At 42.3% G+C, this 21697-nt stretch overlaps 1 protein-coding gene across 1 annotated transcript; it reads right to left on the reverse strand.

Annotated features, from left to right (window-relative positions):
* Nucleotides 1-3695: 3695 nt before the first annotated feature.
* On the reverse strand, nucleotides 3696-20126 carry LOC103111476 (gastric triacylglycerol lipase-like). The gene is made up of 9 exons (XM_007520760.3): nucleotides 19954-20126; nucleotides 19670-19787; nucleotides 18044-18242; nucleotides 15678-15787; nucleotides 10461-10597; nucleotides 8612-8758; nucleotides 7527-7598; nucleotides 6815-6886; nucleotides 3696-3997 (listed from the first exon to the last, which is right to left on the reverse strand). Exons 1-9 carry the CDS (start codon nucleotides 20056-20058, stop codon nucleotides 3761-3763), a joined length of 1197 nt encoding a protein of 398 aa, XP_007520822.1. The 5' UTR covers nucleotides 20059-20126; the 3' UTR covers nucleotides 3696-3760.
* Between the last annotated feature and the right edge of the window lie 1571 nt (nucleotides 20127-21697).

Genomic DNA, 21697 nt, shown 5'->3' on the forward strand with positions numbered 1-21697 from the left:
CCTCTCCCTTGCTATCACACCGACCTCACTATCACCCCCACCCCTCCCAATTTCTGTCTCTATTCAGTAAAATGGGGGGTTGGGCGGTAGGGCATAGGGTTAAGCACATGTGGCACAAAGCACAAGGACCAGCATAAGGATCCCAGTGGGAGTCCCATTATCCCCCCAGTGGGAGTCACTTCACAGGAGGTGAAGTAGGTCTGCAGGTGTCTGTCTTTCTCTCCCCCTCTCTGTCTTCACCTCCTCTCTCCATTTCTCTCTGTCCTATCCTGTTGGCCAGTAGCCAGTTCACCCTGCTTAATTACTGTGGTCTATTTACAAAATCACTGTGTTACCTGGGAACCGCCCTGCCTGCAGGGCATTGGCTTAATCCCACTGGTACAAACTCTCTTTTTGCTCCACCCCCTCTACTAGTCACACCCTGATTTCCACCACTCTCTTTTCACTCCACCCTCTCTACATCACATCCTGTTTCCACCCTACTTGGCAAGCATAAATACAGCTGCTCTTCTGATATACATACATGGGGATTGCCTTCAGCTCCCAGAGTCCCAAGTCTCTCTCCTGTGACGAGTTCCTGAGCCCTCTCCCATGCAGCAGCCTAGGCTGGCTCCAGTTGAGATCTCTCCAACCCAGAGAGCACTTGCTCAGGAAGAAGCACCCTCAGGCTATCCCAGAACTATCCAACAATGACTACATCATCAACAACAATAATAACCCCAACAAGGTTACAACAACAAGTGCAACAAAAGGGGGTAAAATAACCTCCAGGTGCAGTGGATTCATGGTGCAGGCAACAAGCCCCAGCAGTAACCCTGGAGGTAAAAAAAAAAAAAGAGAGAGAGAGAGAGAGAAGAATATACCTAAAATAAACCTACTAGCCTTTACTAAAATGGAGACCTCAAATCTTACCTACTGTAGTCTTACCTTTAGGTTCTTGATTATTAACTAATTTGTTTTGCTTTCTGTCTTACTGCCTTTCAGCCACCAATTTGCAGATGCTACCAAGATGCCTTCCTGATTTCCTGGGCAGACACCCTCACCCATGTGTCCTAGAAAAACCTCCCCTCCCCAGATCCCTGCCTCACTATGGAAAGACAGAGACAGGCTGGGGGGTGTGGATCCACCTGCCAACACCCATGTCCAGTAGAGAAGCAACTACAGAAGCCAGAGCTCCCACCTTCTGCTCCCCATAAATATCTTTGGTCCAGACTCCCAGAGGGATAAAGAATAGGAAGCTTCCAAAGGAGAGAATGGGACATGAGAATCTGGTGGTTGGGACTGTGTGGAATTATACCTCTCTTATCCTATAGTCTTGTCTATCACTATTAAATCAATAATAATGAGATTTTTTAAACTATATTTATTGTTGTAGTTATTATTTTTGTTGATGTTGTTGGGTAGAACAGAGAAATGGAGAGAGAAGGGGTAGGCAGAAGGGGAGAGAAAGATACATCTTCAGACCTGACTCACTGCCTGTGAAGTGATTCCCCTGCAGGTGGGGAGCCTGGGATTTGAACCGGGATCCTTATGCTAGTCCTTGTGCTTTGTGCCACGTGCGCTTAACCTGCTGTGCTACCACTCTACTCCCAAAAATGAGATTTTTAGAAATATATTTATTTGCATGCACTCCAGATCCATTAAACTAGGAATGCTGGGAGTTGGCCCCAGCAATGTGTGTTTGAACAGGCTCCAAGTGATTCTAACACAGACTGAAGGTGCTATTGGGAACCTATTGGACTATTCTCCAAACCATTTCTGTACCTCTCAGTTTTGTTTTGTTTTTCCAGACATTTGAAGACACTTCTGTCTCTCAACAGTAAGAAGGCATGTTTGTGCTTGACCGTGGGTCATTATGACCTTCCAGTGATTCCTCAGCTAACTGTATCTCTCTTGAGAATGTGTCTACTGGGGGCCACAAAGTGACTCACTGGGTGTCAGGCTCTGGAGGGGGGCCTACCTTGGATATAGACTCTCTGGCTTGACTGTTATGTTGGCCACCAGAGACAGGCACCAGCAAGAACATGTTCTGAGGCAGCAGGGTGTGTGCAATGAGATACCTTGGCAGTTCGTGGCAAGAGACGAGACCCAAGATCACCCAGGAGGCTGTGGCTGTGAATAGCCTGTTTATTGAGCAGCAGAACTACTGGGAGTGTCATGGAGGACAGCTCTGGACCCCATGATTTCCACAAGGACGCCCTTATTTCTAAAATCTTTGTGACGCCACTGTATGTTTCATGGTCCAGCTTCAGGAAGATGAGGACAGAACAGGATCGGATGCAGTATAGACCCCCTTTTCCCTAACTATTCCTGGACCACTTCCTTCTGGCTGATCACCCTGCCTTTGCTCTGCTGCACCCATCTGTGAAGAGGAACCAACTACAGTTCTTTTTATGAAGTGTCTCTTGTGGAGTCAAGAATGGAAAAGAGTCTGTGGAGGCTTCTCCATATAGATAGGCAGCAGATGGCAATTCATTCAACCTCCAGTAGTATCCTCACCAACTGGACTTCCAGAAAAAGACGACCCCAAAATGTGTCCTGGAGTCCAGCCTCCCCAGAGCCCTGCCCTACTAGGGAGAGAGAAAGACATGCTGGGGATATCAATCCACCTGCCAACACCCATGTTCATCAGGAAAGCAACTACAGAAGCCAGAATTCCCACTTTCTGCATCCCAAGATGATCCTGGGTCCATACTTCCAGAGGGATAAAGAATAAGATAGGGAGTTGGGTGGTAGTGCAGGGGATTAAGCCCATGTGCCACAAAGCACAAGGGCTGGCATAAGGATCCCTATTTGAGCCCCTGGCTCCCCACCTAAAGGGTAGTCACTTCACAGGTGGTGAGGCAGGTATGCCGGTGTCTGTCTTACTCTCCCCCTCTCTGTCTTCCCCTTCGCTCGCCATTTCTCTCCGTCCTATCCAACAACAATGGCATCAATAACAATAATAAAACAACAAGGGCAACAAAAGGGAATAAATAAATAATAAAATATTTATAAAAGAACAAGATAAATAAAGCTATCAGGGGAGGGGATTGAATATGGAGCTCTGGGGGAGGGCACTGTGTGGAAATGTAGCCCTCTTATCCTATAGTCTTGTCAATATCTCCATTTTAAAAATAAAAATAATAAAAAAAAGAATCCTTAGTCACAGGACTTTCTTTTTTCAGAAGTAATAATCCATGGATAATGACCTACAGTGACTTTTGAACATAAACTGAAAGAAGAGATCAAACTGTAGCCTTCGGGAGTCAGGCGGTAGCGTGGTGGTGACACAAAGCCCCAAGAACTGTCTTAAGGATCCAAGTTCGAGCCCCCAGCTCATGACCTGCAAGGGAGTTGATTCACAGGTGGTGAAGCATGTCTGCAGGTGTCTGTCTTTCTCTCCCCATCTCTGTCTTCCCCTCCTCTCTCCATTTCTCTCTGTCCTATCCAACAACAATGACATCAATCATAACTACAATAATAAATCAAGAATGGCAACAAAAGGGAATAAATAATAAATAAATATTTTAAAATAAATCTTAAATAAAAGAAGTGTAGCCTCAGCACGGATGTGCTATATTAAGAGTTTGCAGATAGATTTTTCAACAAATACAACAACAACACAATTTCTTTAAACTTTTAAAGTTGCAGTTTATTGATGCTTGTTTATCTGTCAAGTCAAGATTACAGAAGGAAGGATTACATTCAGCGTTTCAGAAAAGCATGTGGACAAGAAAAATATTTTGAAAAACTGATGGGGGATTCTTTAAAACCAGAACTAGTTTTTACGACTATCCATGATAGACAAAATCTCATTATAAATTTCTTGGGGGGAATTTACTGCCCAGATAAAGTCCAAGTGATTGTAAGAAGGAATCTCCTTGTGGTAAATGAGGTTAGGAAACTTTGGAAGTAAGAGGTTAACGTCCTTAGGGTCAGCCAGCCAATCATTGCCACCACTCCACACTGCAATTGGCACTTCCATGGCCGTTATATTGTAGACACGAGGTGTGGGCTAAAAAATAAACCAGAGAGAAGCATCAGAGTGCTCGTCTGTAGGCTGACTGCATCTTATTTAGGTTACTTAGAGAATTGACCTTGTTTTATTTATTCCCTTTTGTTGCCCTTGTTGTTTTATTGTACTTATTCTTGTTGTCCTCATTGTTGGATAGGACAGAGAGAAATGGAGAGAGGAGGGGAAGACAGAAGTGGAGAGAAACACAGACACCTGCAGACCTGCTTCACTGCCTGTGAAGCAACTCCCTGCTGGTGGGGAGCTGGTGGCTAGAACTGGGATCCTTATGCCTGTCCTTTCGCTTCATGGCATGTGTGCTTAACCCATGCCATGTGTGCCCTACCGCATGACTCCCATGTTGAATGCATGTTTGAGAAATTCATTACTATCCAAAGCCAAGTGGATATGTATTTGATCATGGTGTTGCAAGTGGCCCTTTGCAACATGTGGGAACCTAGTGTGGATAAAGTTTTAGCCAGTGCCCCTGAGGGCAGTAATTATGTTCTGTATTTCCCAAGGAAATTGGTTTTGCTGATTCTGAGGTGTTGGGCTGTGATGTGGAGGAGAGAAAGGAGATCCAGAGCAGAGAGGGAACACAAATCTTTATTCATGTGGACACCTGAGAGTTGGGTGAGAGCACAGCAGTTCAGGCCATGTGGAGCTAGCAAAATGGCAGCCTCCAGCTATGTGCAGCACCCTTCCCTGCGTCCAGTCACTGAGGTGAAAAGCAGGTGAGAGAGAGAGAGAGAAAGGCAGAAGCAGGAGGGCTTTATAGGGCAAAAACCGGAAGTGACGAGTTGGGACGGGATTGATTGGGAAAGGCACTCCGGGAATATCATTTCAACTCTCATGGGAATTGACAATACCCTGAGGGGACAACATGGTGGAACAAAGTACTCTGGGATTGGAATTACAGCTCTCATGGGAATGGACTATACCCTGAGGGGACAACATGGTGGATGTGACCTCATCTGCACAGTTTCCCAGTACTGTGGAATGATTTCTGCATAGTAAAAAGTCAGACCTCAAGCTGAAGGAAGTGGATAGGGTTCAAACTGTTAACAGATCATTTCCTTCAGAGTCCTCTAAACAATGACCTACAAATACCCCAACTCTTTAGGTGGGGTTTCTGTTTGGTTAGTTATCAGGCCAGTCAATTGGCAGAAGGGCTGTGTGTGTTGAATGCTTGATCCTATTAAATATTGGCTCAGATTTGGGGGGAAAAAGCTATCATGATTTTGATTTCCTACATGTAGAAAATCAGTCCTTACATAGATTTTAAAAAAGAAATCTAGATCAGGATAAGGAAGAAAGAGCCCACCAATTTCCCCACTGCTCACAGAGAATCTGCAGTGGCAGTTTCAACAGTAACACAACATGCTAACATTTTGCTCTTATCTTCTCTTCTGTAATAGCCAACTTAGCAAAATAGTGTGAGCCAGGAATTGGGCAGTAGCACAGTGGGTTAAGTGCATGTGGTGCAAAGCATAAGCACCTGCATAAGGATCCAGGTTCTAGCCCTTGGCTCCTGACTTTCAGGAGAGTCGCTTCACAGGTGGTGAAGCAGGTCGGCAGGTGTCTGTCTTTGTCTCCCCTTCTCTGTCTTCCCTTCATCTCTCTATTTCTCTCTGTCCTATCCAACAAAAACATTAACATCAAACAACAATAATAACTACAACAAGGGCAACAAAAGGGAGTAAATAAATAAATAAATATTTAAAATATTATAAAATTAGTGTGAGCCATTCTGTGAAGTATTTTAGTAATTATTATAGTTTCTTGTACCTTGTTCACTTAACATGCTGTACTAGTGCCCAACTCCCTATTACAGTTTCTTGTATTTTGACAAAAGCAAAAAGCATATAAAGTGTCCATAAAAAAAAGTGTGCTTTAACTATTCCACTGTTCAACAAATTTGTTAGATATTAACTTCAGGCTTGTGTTTACCACTGTTTTAGATTGCTGAAGACCCTCCAGAGATGTCACTAGCTTAGTAAGCGGGAGGGGAGTCTGGATTTCCAAGTCATACTAGACCCTCCAAGAGTATTCTTACTTCTGGCATTATTAACCTATAGAAAAGCAGATTCACACCTGAAGAGACAACTCAGTCAGTTAGAGCATCCGCTTGAAGGTGAGAGGTGTCAGAGATGGCAGGTTAAATTTCTGGCAGCACTTAACCCCACTTAACTTAATGCCCTCTTCTCTCATAGCAAATGCATCTTTTGTTGTTGCTGATGCCAGCATTTCACTAGTCTAGTATGACTTTCTCAGAGAGAGAAAGAGAAGGTCAGTCACACAGAGAAGGAAAGATAGCACAGCATCAAAGCTTCTTCCAGTGGGGTGGTGGCAGCTGAGTGAACATGGACAGAAATATTCCTTTTAAAGAAAGATTCAAAACAGGACTATATTTGAGGGGCTTGAAGAGGTGATCATTAGGAAAATGTGTTTTGTATTAGTTGATTGCAGTGCTAGGAGGAGGGATACCTGGGCTCTGGGATCTAGCCCCTACCTGTCTGAAGCAGTGAGGAGTGGTGGGGTTCAGGAAGTAGAGGCAGGGCACTAGGAAGGCAGCTTGCGCAAGCCCAGCTGTGGGAGCTTGTTGCACATCAGGAGAGAGAAGACAGCAAAGATGTCTGCCATGAAGAGCAGATTCAGGAAATGCTTCTCTAGCTCCATTCTCTTCACCTGAGAGTTCAGAGCAGTAACTTCTCTTGGGAAATTAAATGTACGCTAGCTGCAATTACACCATTCACTTCTTTTTGAATTTTTTGTCTGTTTGTTTTTGACTATGAATACTTTCAACTCTTCATGGTTTACCTGATTATAGTGTATCATATTCTGAGAAGGGCTTCCCCAGTCATAAGCTTGAAACTTCTTAGCATTCTTGACCTAATATGGAGAAATTCAGAACCATGAAATAAGAACAGCAACAACAAATCTCTAGGTTAAGTGACAAAATAAAGTTAACCCATTTCCCAGACGCTTATTTTCAATGTAAACATTTTTGAGTACATCCTGTATTTTAGATTTCAGCAATGACTCAATGTTTAGTCTCAAGAATCCATTACTGAGCTGCTAGACATGTGAGACCGTGCTTGTTCTTTCCTTTGTTTTGTGCTTAAAAGCAGTGAAGTATTTAAAGGGGCGTGTTTAAGATCAAAGTATATCTTATACAAATAACACGGCAAAGAATTACTGTAAGAATAAGAGGATTACTGGATATTCTTATTCCACAAGTAAAGACCACTAATTATAATAATCCAGGAAAAGATAGTTATAAATGTTTAAATGTAATTTTTCTAAACACAATTTTTCTTTCATGTTCAGTCACAAAAACTACTCATTTTTGCAACATAAAATGGCTGTTTTGTAGGATTTTCATTGATAAGGAGAGTTTGCTTTTCAACCCATACTCACAAGATTGAGTAATTCCACGTTAGAAACATTTAACTGAATATATTAATAGAGTTTTAGTAATGTACTGAACATTCAGACACTCAAAACAAATTTTAGCAACACTTGTTTGTACCTGGTACCAGTGCAGGATATCTTGAACGGAAGTCCCAGCAGGATTATGCGACAGGTATATGTCAAAGCGGCTCTAGGAAGTAAGCACAGGTGCACAGACACACAGGTAGGTGTTCCATGCCGACAGCACAGATGTTGAATGCTCGCACCCAGCTCCAGTGTTTAAGGATGCTCACTGGAAACCTACCAGGGACACAACTATCTGCCACATTGGAGTTTACAAAGCACATTTGCCTGAGACAACTTCTTTCATTTATGGTCACTCTAAGGAGAAATTATCATCTCCATTTTATCAAAAGAGAATTTGGTGCTCACAGAAGCTTAGAAATTCTACCAGTGCCACACAAATAGCAGAAGAAGGAGCCAGAGGTAAGAATCTAGACCTCAGAGTCAGCTTCCACTCTTTCCTGCCTAGTATCAGAGGCAGAGTACAGTGAGTCAAATGTTTGCCCATAGACCTCTTGTTTCATGTGGCTGGTTGGGGTATACGGACATGTATAAACAGATAGTATACATATGTGTTTTATGAAATATATATATATATATAATTATGTCTATACTTATTTTCATAAGACATAGTAAAGTTATCAGGAGAAACTGGGAGAAGTGACTTGTGAGTTGTCTTGGGCTTGTCTGCTTATCATACCGACAATTCTGATGCTACTCCTTCCTAGTTCTTGTAACATTTCTTTTTTCAAATTGTATTTGTTTACTTATGAGAAAGATAGGAGGAGAGAGAGAAAGAACCAGACATCACACTGGTACTTGTACTGCTGGGCTTGAGCTCGGGACCTCATGCTTGAGAGTCCAGTGCTTTATCCACTGCATCACCTCCCAGAACACTTTTTGTAACATCTCAAGAAGTGGTGAGAGAAGTAATCAGAAATGGTGAGGTGCACAGAGCCTAGTGGGTGGTGCAGCAGATGAGCTGGTGTAGTGGGTGGGATGCAGAAGTTTGGCCCTTGGTGTTGTATGTGCTAGGGAGTGCTCTGGAACTCTCACCCTCTCATTCTCTAAGTAATGAACAAATAAAAATGCTCAACTTTGATCAGAATATTCAGAATAGAGATTTTGATATATACAAACCATATTCAAGTTCTTGGCATCAAATCCACAGAAGAGAAATAAGGTATTGCTGCAGATGCTATTGATGACTTTCCGGGAACACACTTGGTCAGCAACGAATTTATCGAGAAAGTTGTATGAGAAGAACATTTTATTACCAAACATCAGCTGCAAAATAAAAGCATCGCTAGAGTGTTCTGATGTTTAAGGTTCAGAGAGACTCACTTATTTTTATAATCTTTGTGTAGAGAGTGAGTTGACTTTCACAGTAATGTCAAATTTCTGTGCACTTTTTCAGAATTTTAAATACTTGAACTTAGCCTCTACAATGAAGTTGTTTACAGAACATGGCAGATATCAATACTGGGTTTTTGTTGCTGCCCTGAGCAGTGTACTGTTGGCTAAGAAGAAACAGAAGACACAGGAGGTAGTCTTACTCTGGTATGAAGTTATGAAATAAAATCATAAAACAACCTAGAAGTATTACAATTGTCAGAATACATGACTTCTGCAATCAATTTTGAATCAAGAGAGGAGATAGTGACTGAAGGTGGGTAATTTAATTATAAGAGAAAGTTACCCACCAATTTTGAGGTTCTTTAATCCAATGCTTGTGTTCAAGGATTCTTGTTGTTACAGTTTTTATATTCTAACAAGTGAGTTTTATTTGCATAAAAGCTACCTGATGATTTTGCTCATAGGTGCAACATAAGGAACTGAGGCGATTATACTTAGTGAAAATAAATTAAGAGATTAAAGACAACTGCTGGATGGCTTCACTCCTTTGTGGAAACTGGAGAACTGATGAAATTAAAGTAAAAAAGGAAGTAAGCAAATTGATTCTAAAAGTCGTAAGAACTATGGAGGTTTTTTGGGGGGAATTAGGAGGGTGGAGATACAGATCATTGATAGTATATGTTGTAATCTTAAAATATTATAATCCTGTTATTAGTCACAAATAAAAATGGAAAAAATGAAGAACTGAAACCTGGAAAGCAAGAACATTTAACAAAAGATAAAGACGAGTATGGGATGATCCCACTCATATACAGAAGATGAGAAAGAAGAACAGAAAGGGAAACTCAAAGCAGGGTTTGACTGATTTTGGAATAGGGCACCAAAGTAAAAACTCTGGGTTGTGGGTGAGGGTGGATGTTTGGCTTCATGGGCTGGTGGGGGGTGGAGGATGGGATTGGACACAGTCTTTTGGTGGTGGAATGGTGTTCATGTACACTCCTATTAATTTGTAGTCATATTAAAAAAAAGACTTGTGAATCAGACGATTTCATTTAAGATCACAATGCCTATATGCAACCATTATTTTCTTTCCTTTTTGTTTTTTGTTCAGCTCTGGCTGATGGTAGTGTTGGAGATTGAACCTGGGACTTTAGAGCCTCAGGCATGAGAGTCTGTTTGCATAACCATTATACTGTCTACTTTCCTCTCTTTCCTCTTTTTTCTTTATTTCCTTCCCATTCTGTCCTAGTCTTCTCCATGTTACCCAGACAGTTTATTCTTCTTATCTGACTATTCTGTTTTGTTTTTAGTTCTCTTTCACTTTTCCAGAGTGAGGATCAAGGGAGTATGAGAATTAAGATCTTGACAGAACTGACTAGAATGCTTGATAACAGAAACAGCTACAAAGAGGTAAAAGCACTTCTGAAGCATTGTTAATACACATAAACAAATCAAGAACAAAGAACAAGTAGAAAAGTGTTCAGGAATAATTTATGACGGGGGAAAATATCAACCTGTACCTTTCCACTCTTGGCTATAGACATTTTATCATCAAGCATTTTAGTTCCCTCTATCATTTCTAAATTTTTGGACAGTTATATTTCTTAGGGTAAGTGAAAAAAGAATGACATACCCTTAAGATGAACATAGGAACATAAGAAAGTTTGCCGAGAATACTTTTGGTATATGTCAAAGTGGCAACTGGAGCCAATGCATAAAATGTCTTTACTTTTTTTGCCAAGTTCGGATTTGTAGAAAAGGCAATCAAACCTGAAACAGAAGGACAAGGGAACAATTAGAAGACAGTGTGTGTGTTTCTATATGTGTGTGTGTGTGTGTGTGTGTGTGTGTGTGTGTGTGTGTGTGTGTGTGTGTTATGTACGTATGCATGTAAGATTGTTTTGGAATTACTAAGAGACTTCTGGGACATTCTGAGAAGTTCATGATATTCAACTCAATAGAATTTAGTATATTTGTTTTTCTTCTTCCATGGATTTTTTTTTATGGTAACATAAGAATAGAATATATAGAAGGGTGGTTAGAGTCTCGGGCTCCACACCTAAAGGAGAAAAGGGAGTCACTTCACAAGCAGTGAAGCAGTTCTGCAACTGTCTTTCTTTCCCCCTTTCTGTCTTCCCCTCCTCTCTTGATTTCTCTCTTTCCTATACAACAACAACAACAATAATAACAACAACAAGGATAAACAAGGGCAACAAGTGGTCTCCAGGAGCAGAGGATTTATAGTGCAGATACCATGCCCCAGTGATAACCCTGGAGGCCAAACAAGAAATATTATAGGAGGCCACAGACTTTGGCGATAGCTGGAGTGGGACTACACTGCTATTAAACATTTTCTAATCCAGCAAATCATTATTAAATCACTAATAAAATGTGTTGAAAGATATTATAATCAGATTTTAGAAAAAAAAATGCAAGCTTTAGGATAACCATATGGTGACAGAGTTATAACTTATGATACAGAGAGATTTTTAATACATTTAAATCTGTTTCACCAAAATGAGATGACTGATATTTACTATAAGAAAGGCACAGAAGTATAATGGTTAAAAGCACAAATTTAATATCTAACCACTCAATGCTATGCTGAATGCTCCCAATTTCATCTAATATATGACCACAGGAGGTTTGAAATACTAGATCTATAGTTTGCTTTTTTTTTTCTTTACCAGGACCAAGTCAACTAAAATCTAAGAGCCTCAACTTTCTCATCTCCAGCTTGGAGACAATGAGTGCTCTATGAGGTTGTTTAGTAAATATTAAAAAAAAAGATACATGTGTATTTACCAGGATACTCGGTATAACGTTTGGCACATGGCTAATGAAGGGCATTCAAGAATCTATGCTCAACATGTAAGATCACTCAGTGGTATTGACTGATTATCAGCACAGAAGGAAAATGGTGGGCTGCAGTGTGATCAGACAGCCCAATTCTCTATACTGGAACTCTACAAGAAGACTTACTATTAATAATGCCATATTTATGAGAGTCAAGAACAGCTTGGACAAAAGCAAACAAAAACACTTTAGACTCAGGCAGCTTACTCATGTGTATACTCTAAAACCTGATTGTCATATATATATATGACAATATATATATATGACAATATATATATGACTGTCATATATATATATGACAATATTGTTATTTGAGCTAGCTAGATCAAGCTGTATCCTCTGCTCATCAATAAAGATTGAACTGCATCCCAGCTCAGCCATGAATCCCTGGTCATCTGTCTCACCCACTCACGAAGATCACCAGCAATGGCGCCATGAAACAGGGACCAGCACTGACGTGGGACCTAACGTAAGTTTGCTGTGTGCTTTCAGTTGCGTTTCAGAAGAGAGTGATTTGAATGATTGAATTTTTGTATGACATTGACTTTACAAAAAAAAAAAAAATGCTGGACGCAGCCATGATTTCTAGAGACATCCAGAAACAGTCCAAAAATTGTTTTTTTCTCTTTTATTCTTTTACGTCTTGGAAACATTTAATCCTGAAAACTGTATGAGTATGGGTGGGGAAGAAAAAGCAATGGTTCTAACCATGGTTCTTTTTATTGAGTTTAAACTTTTTAAACAACCTTAAAAATCATAATAGAAATCACTTCCAATTATAATGGATTTATCAATTATAGTAAACTTCTAATGTGCTACAAGTTTTGTTTGACAAGTAAGTGAATTACAGCTGTCAAATCTTCACATGAAAAAGCATCTACTCAAATGGAATCCCTGGAAATCCATTTGGACCCCCCCTCCCGAAACCAGTGATGTGACCTGGCCAACCTGAAGAAACTGATTCACAGACTCCAAAGCTCACTCTCTACAGAAAAGCAGAATTCCAGTGGCTGACCTTCCCCATCGAGAAAGATGTGCAGCGTTTCATTCCCTGGCATTTCTTCTGTGGTCATATGCTTTGGACTGACACATCTATCAGACTTACTGTTATACCTCTTGGACACTATATACAACTTTACAGCAGCTTCCCTTTATGTTTCTGGGTTTCTCAAAGACTGACAGCAGCAGTCCATGGACTTTGCAGCCATCTGCCTTGGGACTTTATATGCCATGTCCTCTCACCTGCAGACTCTGCTCACAGAGGTAGGAAATCCCCTCTCCTTACTAGGTCCTGCCCACAGAGGCAGGAAAAGCCCTTTGAGGCATTAAACTCCTCCAGAGGCAAGAGATACCCACAGAGGCAGGAAATGCCCTTTGAGGTGCAAAGTGCCCCCAGAGGCAAGAGATGCCCCCAGAGGCAGGAAACGCCCTTTTGCCTGCTAGGCTCTGCCCTTTGAGGCAGGAAACAGCCTTTCAGGCCTCACCTTGGCATCACACTGTTTCTTGCTGCTCTATTTGTTCCTCCATGTCTTATGCCAGTTCTTTTGAAAATGCCTGCACGATATAGGTTTCTGTTCACCTGATACTCCTGATACTATGGCCATTAGTTAAAAAGAAAGGGAGAAATGTTGGTCTGCTTCTAAGACCCCTTCTATTGCATTTCTTGACTGATGCTGTGGTCTATTTACATAATCACTGTTTTCCTTGATTTCATCCCCACTGGTTTGCATGTGGTCATATGCTTTGGACTGACACTTCTATTGGACTTACTGGTACACCTCTTGGACACTTTACACAACTTTACAGCAGCTTCCCTTTATGCTGCTGGGTTTTTCGAAGACTGACTGCAGCAGTCTATGGACTTGGTAGCCAGTTGCCTTGGGACTCTATAGGCCATTCCCCCTCACCTTCAGGATTTTCCCACAGAGGTAGGAAACACCCTTTGAGGCATGAAATGCCCCCCAGAGACAAGAGATGCCCACAGAGGCAGGAAAAGTCCTTTGAGGCAAAAGATGCCCCCAGAGGCAAGAAACACCCTTTCACCTGCTAGGCCTTGCCCTTTGAGGCAGGAAACGCCCCCTCAGGCCTCCCCTTGGCATCACACTGGTTCTTGCTGCTTTCCTACTTGTTACTCCCCATCTTGTGCCAGTTCTTTTGAAAATTCCCATATGATATAGGTTTCTGTTCAACCCACACTCTTGATACTATGGTTATTAGTTAAAAAGAAAGGGGGAAATGTTGGTCTTCTTCTAAATTCTGCTTCTAAGACCTTTTCTGTTGCACAATTTATGCTGTGGTCTATTTACATAATCACTGTGTTACATGGGAACTGCCCTGCCTGCACGGCATTGGTTTAATCCTTACTGGTTTGCACTTTTTCCTTCTCCCCACCCCCTATCTTACATACTTCCTCTTCCTGACACTTCCGCCTCAAGATATATGTATGACAATATTGTGATTAGAGCTAGTGAGATCGAACTGCATCCCCACTCATCAATAAAGATTGAACTGCGTCCCAGCTCAACCATGAGTCCCTGGTTATCTGTCTCCAGCCTGTGAAGCTAGCCTGGCCAGGCAGGGAACAAATGCTGGAATCTTCTACACAGTGCAGGCAGCTCAGTTTCTCCCCTGCTGCTCCTGCCTCTACTTGTCTCTAAAAGTCATCCTGAATAGCAGTCTTTATGTTGGGAGCAACATAAATCACTCAACACAACAAGACCTGAAAGCTTTTCTTCCCTGATTTATTCTGTCTAAAATCTATAGGACAAATCATCGCTTGTATGCAAAGGAGCAGGAATATTCACCAGCTCAGACTACCTCATTTGGTCCCTCCCTGGGTGTGTCTCCTTGTCCTGGCTACTCTGGATGCCTGGAAATGCAGTGTGAAAGCAGAGCATTCGAGTGGGAAGTAAGATCATCATCTGAGTGAACATCAACAAAAAAAAAAAAACTAGAGTATCTCTCATGTAACCCGTCATTTTTTTCCTTCAGTTTCCTATTTCTTCCCTGGGTTCAGGGCTAGAACTGAGTAGTTATTTGGTTTTGTTCCCTCTGTCTTATAAGAATAAATAAATAAATAGGGAGTCGAGTGGTAGTGCAGCGGGTTAAGTGCAGGTGGCGCAAAGTGCAAGGATCAGCATAAGGATCTTGGTTCGAGCCCCCGGTTCCCCACCTGCAAGGGAGTCACTTCACAGGTGGTGAGCAGGTCTGCAGGTGTCTGTATTTCTCTCCCCCTGTCTTCCCCTCCTCTCGCCATTTATCTCTTTCCTATCCAACAATGATGACAACAATAGTAACTACAACAATAAAACAACAAGGGCAACAAAAGGGAATAAGTAAATATTTTAAGAAGAATAAATAAGTAGATAAATGAATCTTTAAAAAATATTTTCTCCAGTAGCAAGCATGCCTTGCCATACACGCAGTCCAGATTTGAGCCTTCCCTGACCCACAGATACTGCTCTGGGAAGAATTTAAATGTTGTGATGTGTGTGTGTGTGTGTGTGTGTGTGTGTGTGTGTCTTTCTGTCTGTCTTTATCTGAGAAGTTTGGCTTAGAGTGGGCAAGTTCCATACACTCTCGTTCACTTTCCCCTCACTGCTGCTCTCACTGCTACACCTCCCTTCCCCTACTAGATGCAGTCTAATACAAAGACAGGGATTTTAAGGAAATGTAGTTATTGCCATGCTTTAGGACACACTCTAATTGTTCAATATGTGGGTGACTGACTGGGCTAGATTAAACCCAGCTTCCACCTGGAGCCATGATTCAGAGGCTGGTCTAGAGAGTCATTTCTCCTGGGCTGTCCCACTTGTAATAACTTTGTTACCTTGCACAAATAATTTGATCTCCACCCACATTTAGTTTCCCAATATTCCAACAAAACAATTGTCTTCCTGTCATTGTCTTTGAGCTCGGTGGCCAGCAAGTGTGGGCAGCCACTGGGGAAGGCTCCCTAGGAGTGATGCTACTTGCTTCAGATGCTTTTCCTTACCGATGGAGACACCCTGGGAATGGCCAACATAGCTGATCTGTTCCTGTCCAGTTTTCTGTAAAATGAAATTGATGGTAGCTGGAATGTCATACTCAGCCATTTCATCAAAGCTGAAAGAAAAAAAAAATATATGTATCAAAACTATTTGAATACATTTCCTTGCTGTAACTTCTAAAAGAGATTCTGTTTCAGATAGGCACAGTATATGTGGATTCTTTCTCTTTTATACCTCCATGTAAGCTGAATAGTTATGTACGCCAAGGTGGCCCATTATACGCTTTACAAATTGGCTAAAATAACACCTTATAAATGAAAATAGCTTTGCCACTCCCTAATTTCAAATTTCTCATCAGCTTCTTTTACAATGGTATGAGCTCCAACATACTTCCTGGACCAATCAGCCCTGCCTGGTCGAGCCTGTGGGCTTCCTTGGCCTTCTCTTCCTTTCTACTCCTGCTGCCTTCACACTCTTGACACATGGCCTCACCTTTCCACGCCCGGAATAATCAGGGCACTTCTGCACAGCACCATGACCAGCCAACTTCCTCCTCCTTTTCCCTCTGTCAGTAAGTCCCCATAATAAGGCAGGCAGAAGAGGGCCAGTAACAGGAAGCTTTGATATCTCTCAAGGTACCTGAATTTTAGTCACCCCACTCACCCTGATTTGGTTGGCACATACTCTTAAATCTCTAAGAATGTTGCCCTCCAGATCTGCTAAGAGCACTGAATTTCCTTGCTTCTATCATTTTACTCATTTCATTTGGAAAATAATATTCAGGGAACCCCCTAATAATAAGAATTGAAACCATAGAAAAATTGGGGGTGGGGTGGGGAAGCTGTCTCTGGAATAAGTTGTATGGAAGAAGACAGGACTGGTGGAGGTAAGGGGAGAGTCATGCTCAGAGGTAGGTAAATGGGTAGGGTGAGTGTCTTGCTTTACTCACAGTCCATGTTCAAACCCCAGCACCACAGGAGAGGCATTACAACACCAGAGTAAATCAAATGCCATGGTCTCCCTCATCTCTCTCTCTCTCTCTACATCTCTCTACCTCTCCGTTCCCCTCCCCCTCTCCCTCCTCTCCCTCTCCCTCTTCCTCCTCTCCCTCCTTCTCTTCTCCCTCCTCCCCCTCTCCCTCCTCCTCCTCTCCCTCCTCCCCCTCTCACTCTCCCTCTTTCCCCTTTCTCCCTATCCCCCTCCCCACTTTCCCCCTCTCCCCCTCCCCCCATTCCCCTCCCCCTCTCCCTCCTCTCCCTCCTCCCCCTCTCCCTCCTCCCCCTCTCCCTCCTCCTCCTCTCCCTCCTCCTCCCTCTCACTCTCCCTCTTTCCTCTTTCCCCCTATCCCCCTCCCCCGCTCCCCTCCCCCTCTCCCTCTCTCCCTCCTTCTATCCCTCTCTCTCTCCCTCTCCCCCCGCCCTCTGGCCCATATACAGATACAGCATAGGAGTAATGAATTGGTACATGTATGAAGCTTCTGATCCATGAAAATTAAAAAAAAAAAGAAAGAAAGAGATCGGAATAAAAATTACTTCCTTCTTGCAGTAGAATATGTTTTTTAAAAAAAGACTAGATTCGGGAGTCGGGTGGTAGCTCACCTGGTTAAGCTTACATGGCGTGAAGCACAAGGATATAAAGATCAGTGAAAGGATACCAGTTCGAGCCCCCGGCTCCCCACCTACAGGGGAGTCGCTTCACAGGCGGTGAAGCAGGTCTGCAGGTTTCTGTCTTTCTCTCCCCCTCTCTGTCTTCCCCTCCTCTCTCCATTTCTCTCTGTCCTATCCAACAATGACGACATCAATAACAACAACAAGGGCAACAAAAGGGAATAATTTTTTTAAAAAGACTAGATTGGAATATTCCTAGTGAAATACATATTTAAAATATTATTTATTTATTTATGCCTCCAGGATTATTGCTGAGGCTTTGTGCATCATTACCAATCTCTGGTCTTGTCCACCCCACCCATATTTACTGGATAGAGACAGGGAGAAATTGAGAGAGGAGAGAAGAGAGAGAGAGAGAGAGAGAGAGAGACCTATAGACGTGCTTCACGGCCTTTGAAGCATCCCTCCTGCAATTGAGGACCTGGGGGCTTGAACCAGTGCCCTTGTGCATCTCCTTGTGCTTCACACTGTGTGCACTTAACCAGGTGCGCCACTGCCCGGCTCCCAGATTCATTTGTTCTTCTAAGAGATAGCATAGCGGTGCTCAGCTCTAGTTTATGGAGGTGCCAGAACTTGGAATCTCAACGTGCTCAGGTCTGCAAATCCTGTGCTCTGACATTTTGCCCTATTACCTCAACCTACACGTGTTTTTTAATCTATCACTTATTTTTAAATGTCGGTATTTGACTGTCTTTTTCCTTTACCTGAAAGCCCAGAATTCAGTTGTGTCTGGTGAATAGAATAAGTTTCTCCGGGACCAGGTGTTTCCGCGGCTGTTGCCCATCCACACGTCATAGCCGGCATCAGCCAGGATGAAGCCCAGGCTGTTGTTGGGCAGGTTGGTGACCCAGTTTGTGGCTGATGCGAGAAATCCATGCTGCAAATATACAACTGGCCTCCGATCTAAAAAAATAAGAAATCTTTATCCAGCCTTTTCTTTCTTTTTTTAAATATTTATTTATTTATTAATTAACTTTTGTTGCCCTTGTTGATTTATTGTTGTATTTATTATTGTTCTCATTGTTGGATAGGACAGAGAGAAATGGGGAGATGAGGGGAAGACAGAGAGGGAGAGAGAAATACAGACACCTGCAGACCTGGTTCACCATTCGTGAAACAACTCCCCTGCAGATGGGGATCCTGGGGCTTGAACCGGGATCCTTAAGGTGGTCCTTGCGCTTTGCACCATGTGTGCTGAACCCGCTGTGGTACCGCCAGACTCTCCCAGGCTTTTCGTATTCTCTGATAACATGAAACAGCAATGCATGGCCACAACTAAATATGTTTGCTTCCTGGAGCGAGTGGTTTTAAACAGATTTTGCTTGTTTGTTTTATGACCAGAGCCCTGCTCAGCTCTGGCTTATGTTGGTAAATGCAGGGAACTGAACCTAGAACTTCAGAGTCTCTCATAACCATTATGCTATCTACCCCTGCCATGAACAGATGATCTTTATTAAGGTGCTGGTTCCTAAGGTGACCACACTCCATCAGATTTTACATCTTAACCAAGCACTTAATTGTACCTCCATTGGCTCTCAGAAAGCTTTTGAAAATTTCATACCCTAAAGAGCATTCCACAAGATGTTACATTAAATGGACTCTGAAAGGTAAAATCGGGGGGGGGGGGGTGCTTTTATTTCTTTTTCTACTTAACAATGTTCTGAAGCAAGAGAAACTTGAATAGTCCTAACCAAAAAATAAACAAAACAAAAAAACCAACACAATAATAACAACAATAACTTTTATGTATTTAGGACTTGAGCATTCTCTTACACTTAGCCAATGCTCTGCTCAGCTCTTATTCCTGAACACTGAGCTGCTTTGATGTTCCCTAGCTGAGTCAGCTGCTTCTGCTAGGACTCGCACACTTAATGCTCAGTTGCACTTATCACATAACACTTCAGTTTTTTGCCATCAGTTTCATGGATTTCATGGTGACTTCCTTGAAGACTGCTGAGAGTGGCTTCATGTTAGCTGAATTTCCAGGTAAAAGACCCACTTGTTCAGTCTTAGAAAGGAATGAAAGGAGGAAGAAAGGGAGAGAAAGGCCAGATAAAGGATGAAGGAAAGATCAAAGAGAAGAAAGAAGGAAGAGATGGGGGGAGGGAGAGGGAGAGAGAGAAGGAGAGGGAGAGGGAGAGGGAGAGGGAGAGGGAGGGGGAGGGGGAGGGGAGGGGGAGGGGGAGGGGGAGAGGGAGAGGGAGGGGGAGAGGGAGGGGGAGGGGGAGGGGAGGGGGAGGGGGAGAGGGAGAGGGAGGGGGAGAGGGAGGGGGAGGGGAGGGGGAGGGGAGGGGGAGAGGGAGGGGGAGAGAGAGAAATCAAGCTTGTACCTCTGTTCTCTGAGTCTTTCTTCCCATGAGGAATTCTGTTGACTGTAAGGACATAGCCATCGGCAGTCAGGACTTCGTGTTCCTCACTGGGGTACCCCCAGTAAGAAATCATCTGACTCTGACGAGGAAACAACAGAATTTTAAGTTTTCAAAGTTTTTTTTTAGTGCATCAAATAACTTGATATTAATATGTTTAATTTGTCATGTAAAAGCTTAGACCTACATGATTCTAAAGCATGGCAATATCTCTCACCTTTCATAGATTTTTTCCCTCAATAACTTACAATATTCATGTTTGCTTCAGGGTTTTCAATATTTAACTGTCCAAAGTAACCGTGTGCTGTTCCAAGTGCAGATATTAAGCTTGCCAGTGCTAACAGCAACCACATTTTGGCGTTGGCTGAAACAGAATAATTCTCGTTGTGGTTAAGCTACTCCAGAACACTCGTCTCTTCAGCTAAGCTTACCTTCTGGCAAAGCAGAGAAACTCTTAGACTTGGTTACATTCTGTTTAATAGTTAACTGGGACTTGTGAATGTCAGCAAAGGCATTTCAGTTCTTCTGAATTTTTCACTTAATTAATTCTGTCTGTTTAAAATTATTTTTAAATAATATTTATTTATTCCATTTTTTGTGCTTGTTTTTTATTGCTGTTGTTATTGATGTCATTGTTGGAAAGGACAGAGAGAAATGGAGAGAGGAGGAGAAAGACAGAGAGGGGGCAAGAAAGCTAGAAACCTGAGGACCTGCTTCACTGCGTGTGAAGCAATTCCCCTGCAGGTGGGAAGCCAGGGAAAAAAGAAAGGAAGTAAGAAAGAAAGAAAGGAAGGAGGAGATGGAAAGAAAGAAGAAATAAGAAAGAAAGAAAGAAAGAAAGAAAGGGAAAGAAAGAGAAAAATAAAGGAAGGAAGGAAGGATGGAAGGAAGAAGAAAGAAAGAATGGAAGAGAGAGAAAAAAGGAAGGAAGGGAGGAAGGAAGGGAGAAATAACAAGAGAGAAAGAAAGAAAGAGAGAAAGAAAGAAAGAACAGATATAAAGTATTCTCAAAGTGCCTGGTGAGAACCTAAACTCTAAATTGGGGGCAGGGGTGGTGAGAGTTTTCTGCAGACATCTCTAATGGGTTGATGAGAAACTGTCTTCATGTGTCAACAGCTGTGACTGTGAATTACCCCCATCCAATAAAATGGTGTAAGAAATGCCCAAAGAGAAGCACTGCAGGACAAACGTAGCAGTTGGCATTTGCAGAGGGACCATTATGTGCTGGGTAATGTGATCAAGAGGCCACGATGCAGAGATCAACTTCTCAGTAAGGAGAAGACAAGTCAAAGTCCTTGTGCAAACCCCAAAGTCATGACCAGAACTCGCTGAGATAAGGAAAGTGGTTCTTGGATCTGTATGAGGTGCCCAGTAAGCCCTGGATCAGTGGACTCTTTAACTGATTTATTTTCGACCATGGTCCACTTCACAGGTGGACAAGTTAGCACCCAACATTCCCCCAGAAGTTTGTAGGAAGTGTCTGATCCTGTATTTGAGACTAGGTAGTTTATCTTCAAAGATAATCCTTCTCCACTATGAAACTTCTTTAGGATGGATCTAGACCAACTTTTATAAAGAATGAGTTGGGACATTACAGAAAAAGGGCTACTATTTGGCCCAAACTTATTTTGAAGGGGTTATAACTCAAAGAATTATAATGATGGCCTCAAAAGTTTAACAATGGTACCAACAACAGCTAATTCAACAAAAGTATACTTTAATAAGATTTAATTGTTCACTATAATTTATCAGTAGGACATGTTTTGCTTCTTAAAGAGATGGACTATCATGCACTCATTACAAAAATAGGAAATAACTCCAAGTTCAAGTTTGTCTGTCCAAAATTAAGAATTTCATAGATAGATTTTTTAAAAACTGGGGGGCCTATGCCTGGGGAGACAGCATAATTGTTATGCAAACAGACACTCAGGCCTGAGGCTCCAAAGTCCCATGTTCAGTCCCCAGCTCCACCATAAGCCACAGCTGAGCAGT

Source organism: Erinaceus europaeus, chromosome 1 (genome assembly GCF_950295315.1).
Source record: "Erinaceus europaeus chromosome 1, mEriEur2.1, whole genome shotgun sequence".
Lineage (NCBI taxonomy): Eukaryota > Metazoa > Chordata > Mammalia > Eulipotyphla > Erinaceidae > Erinaceus > Erinaceus europaeus.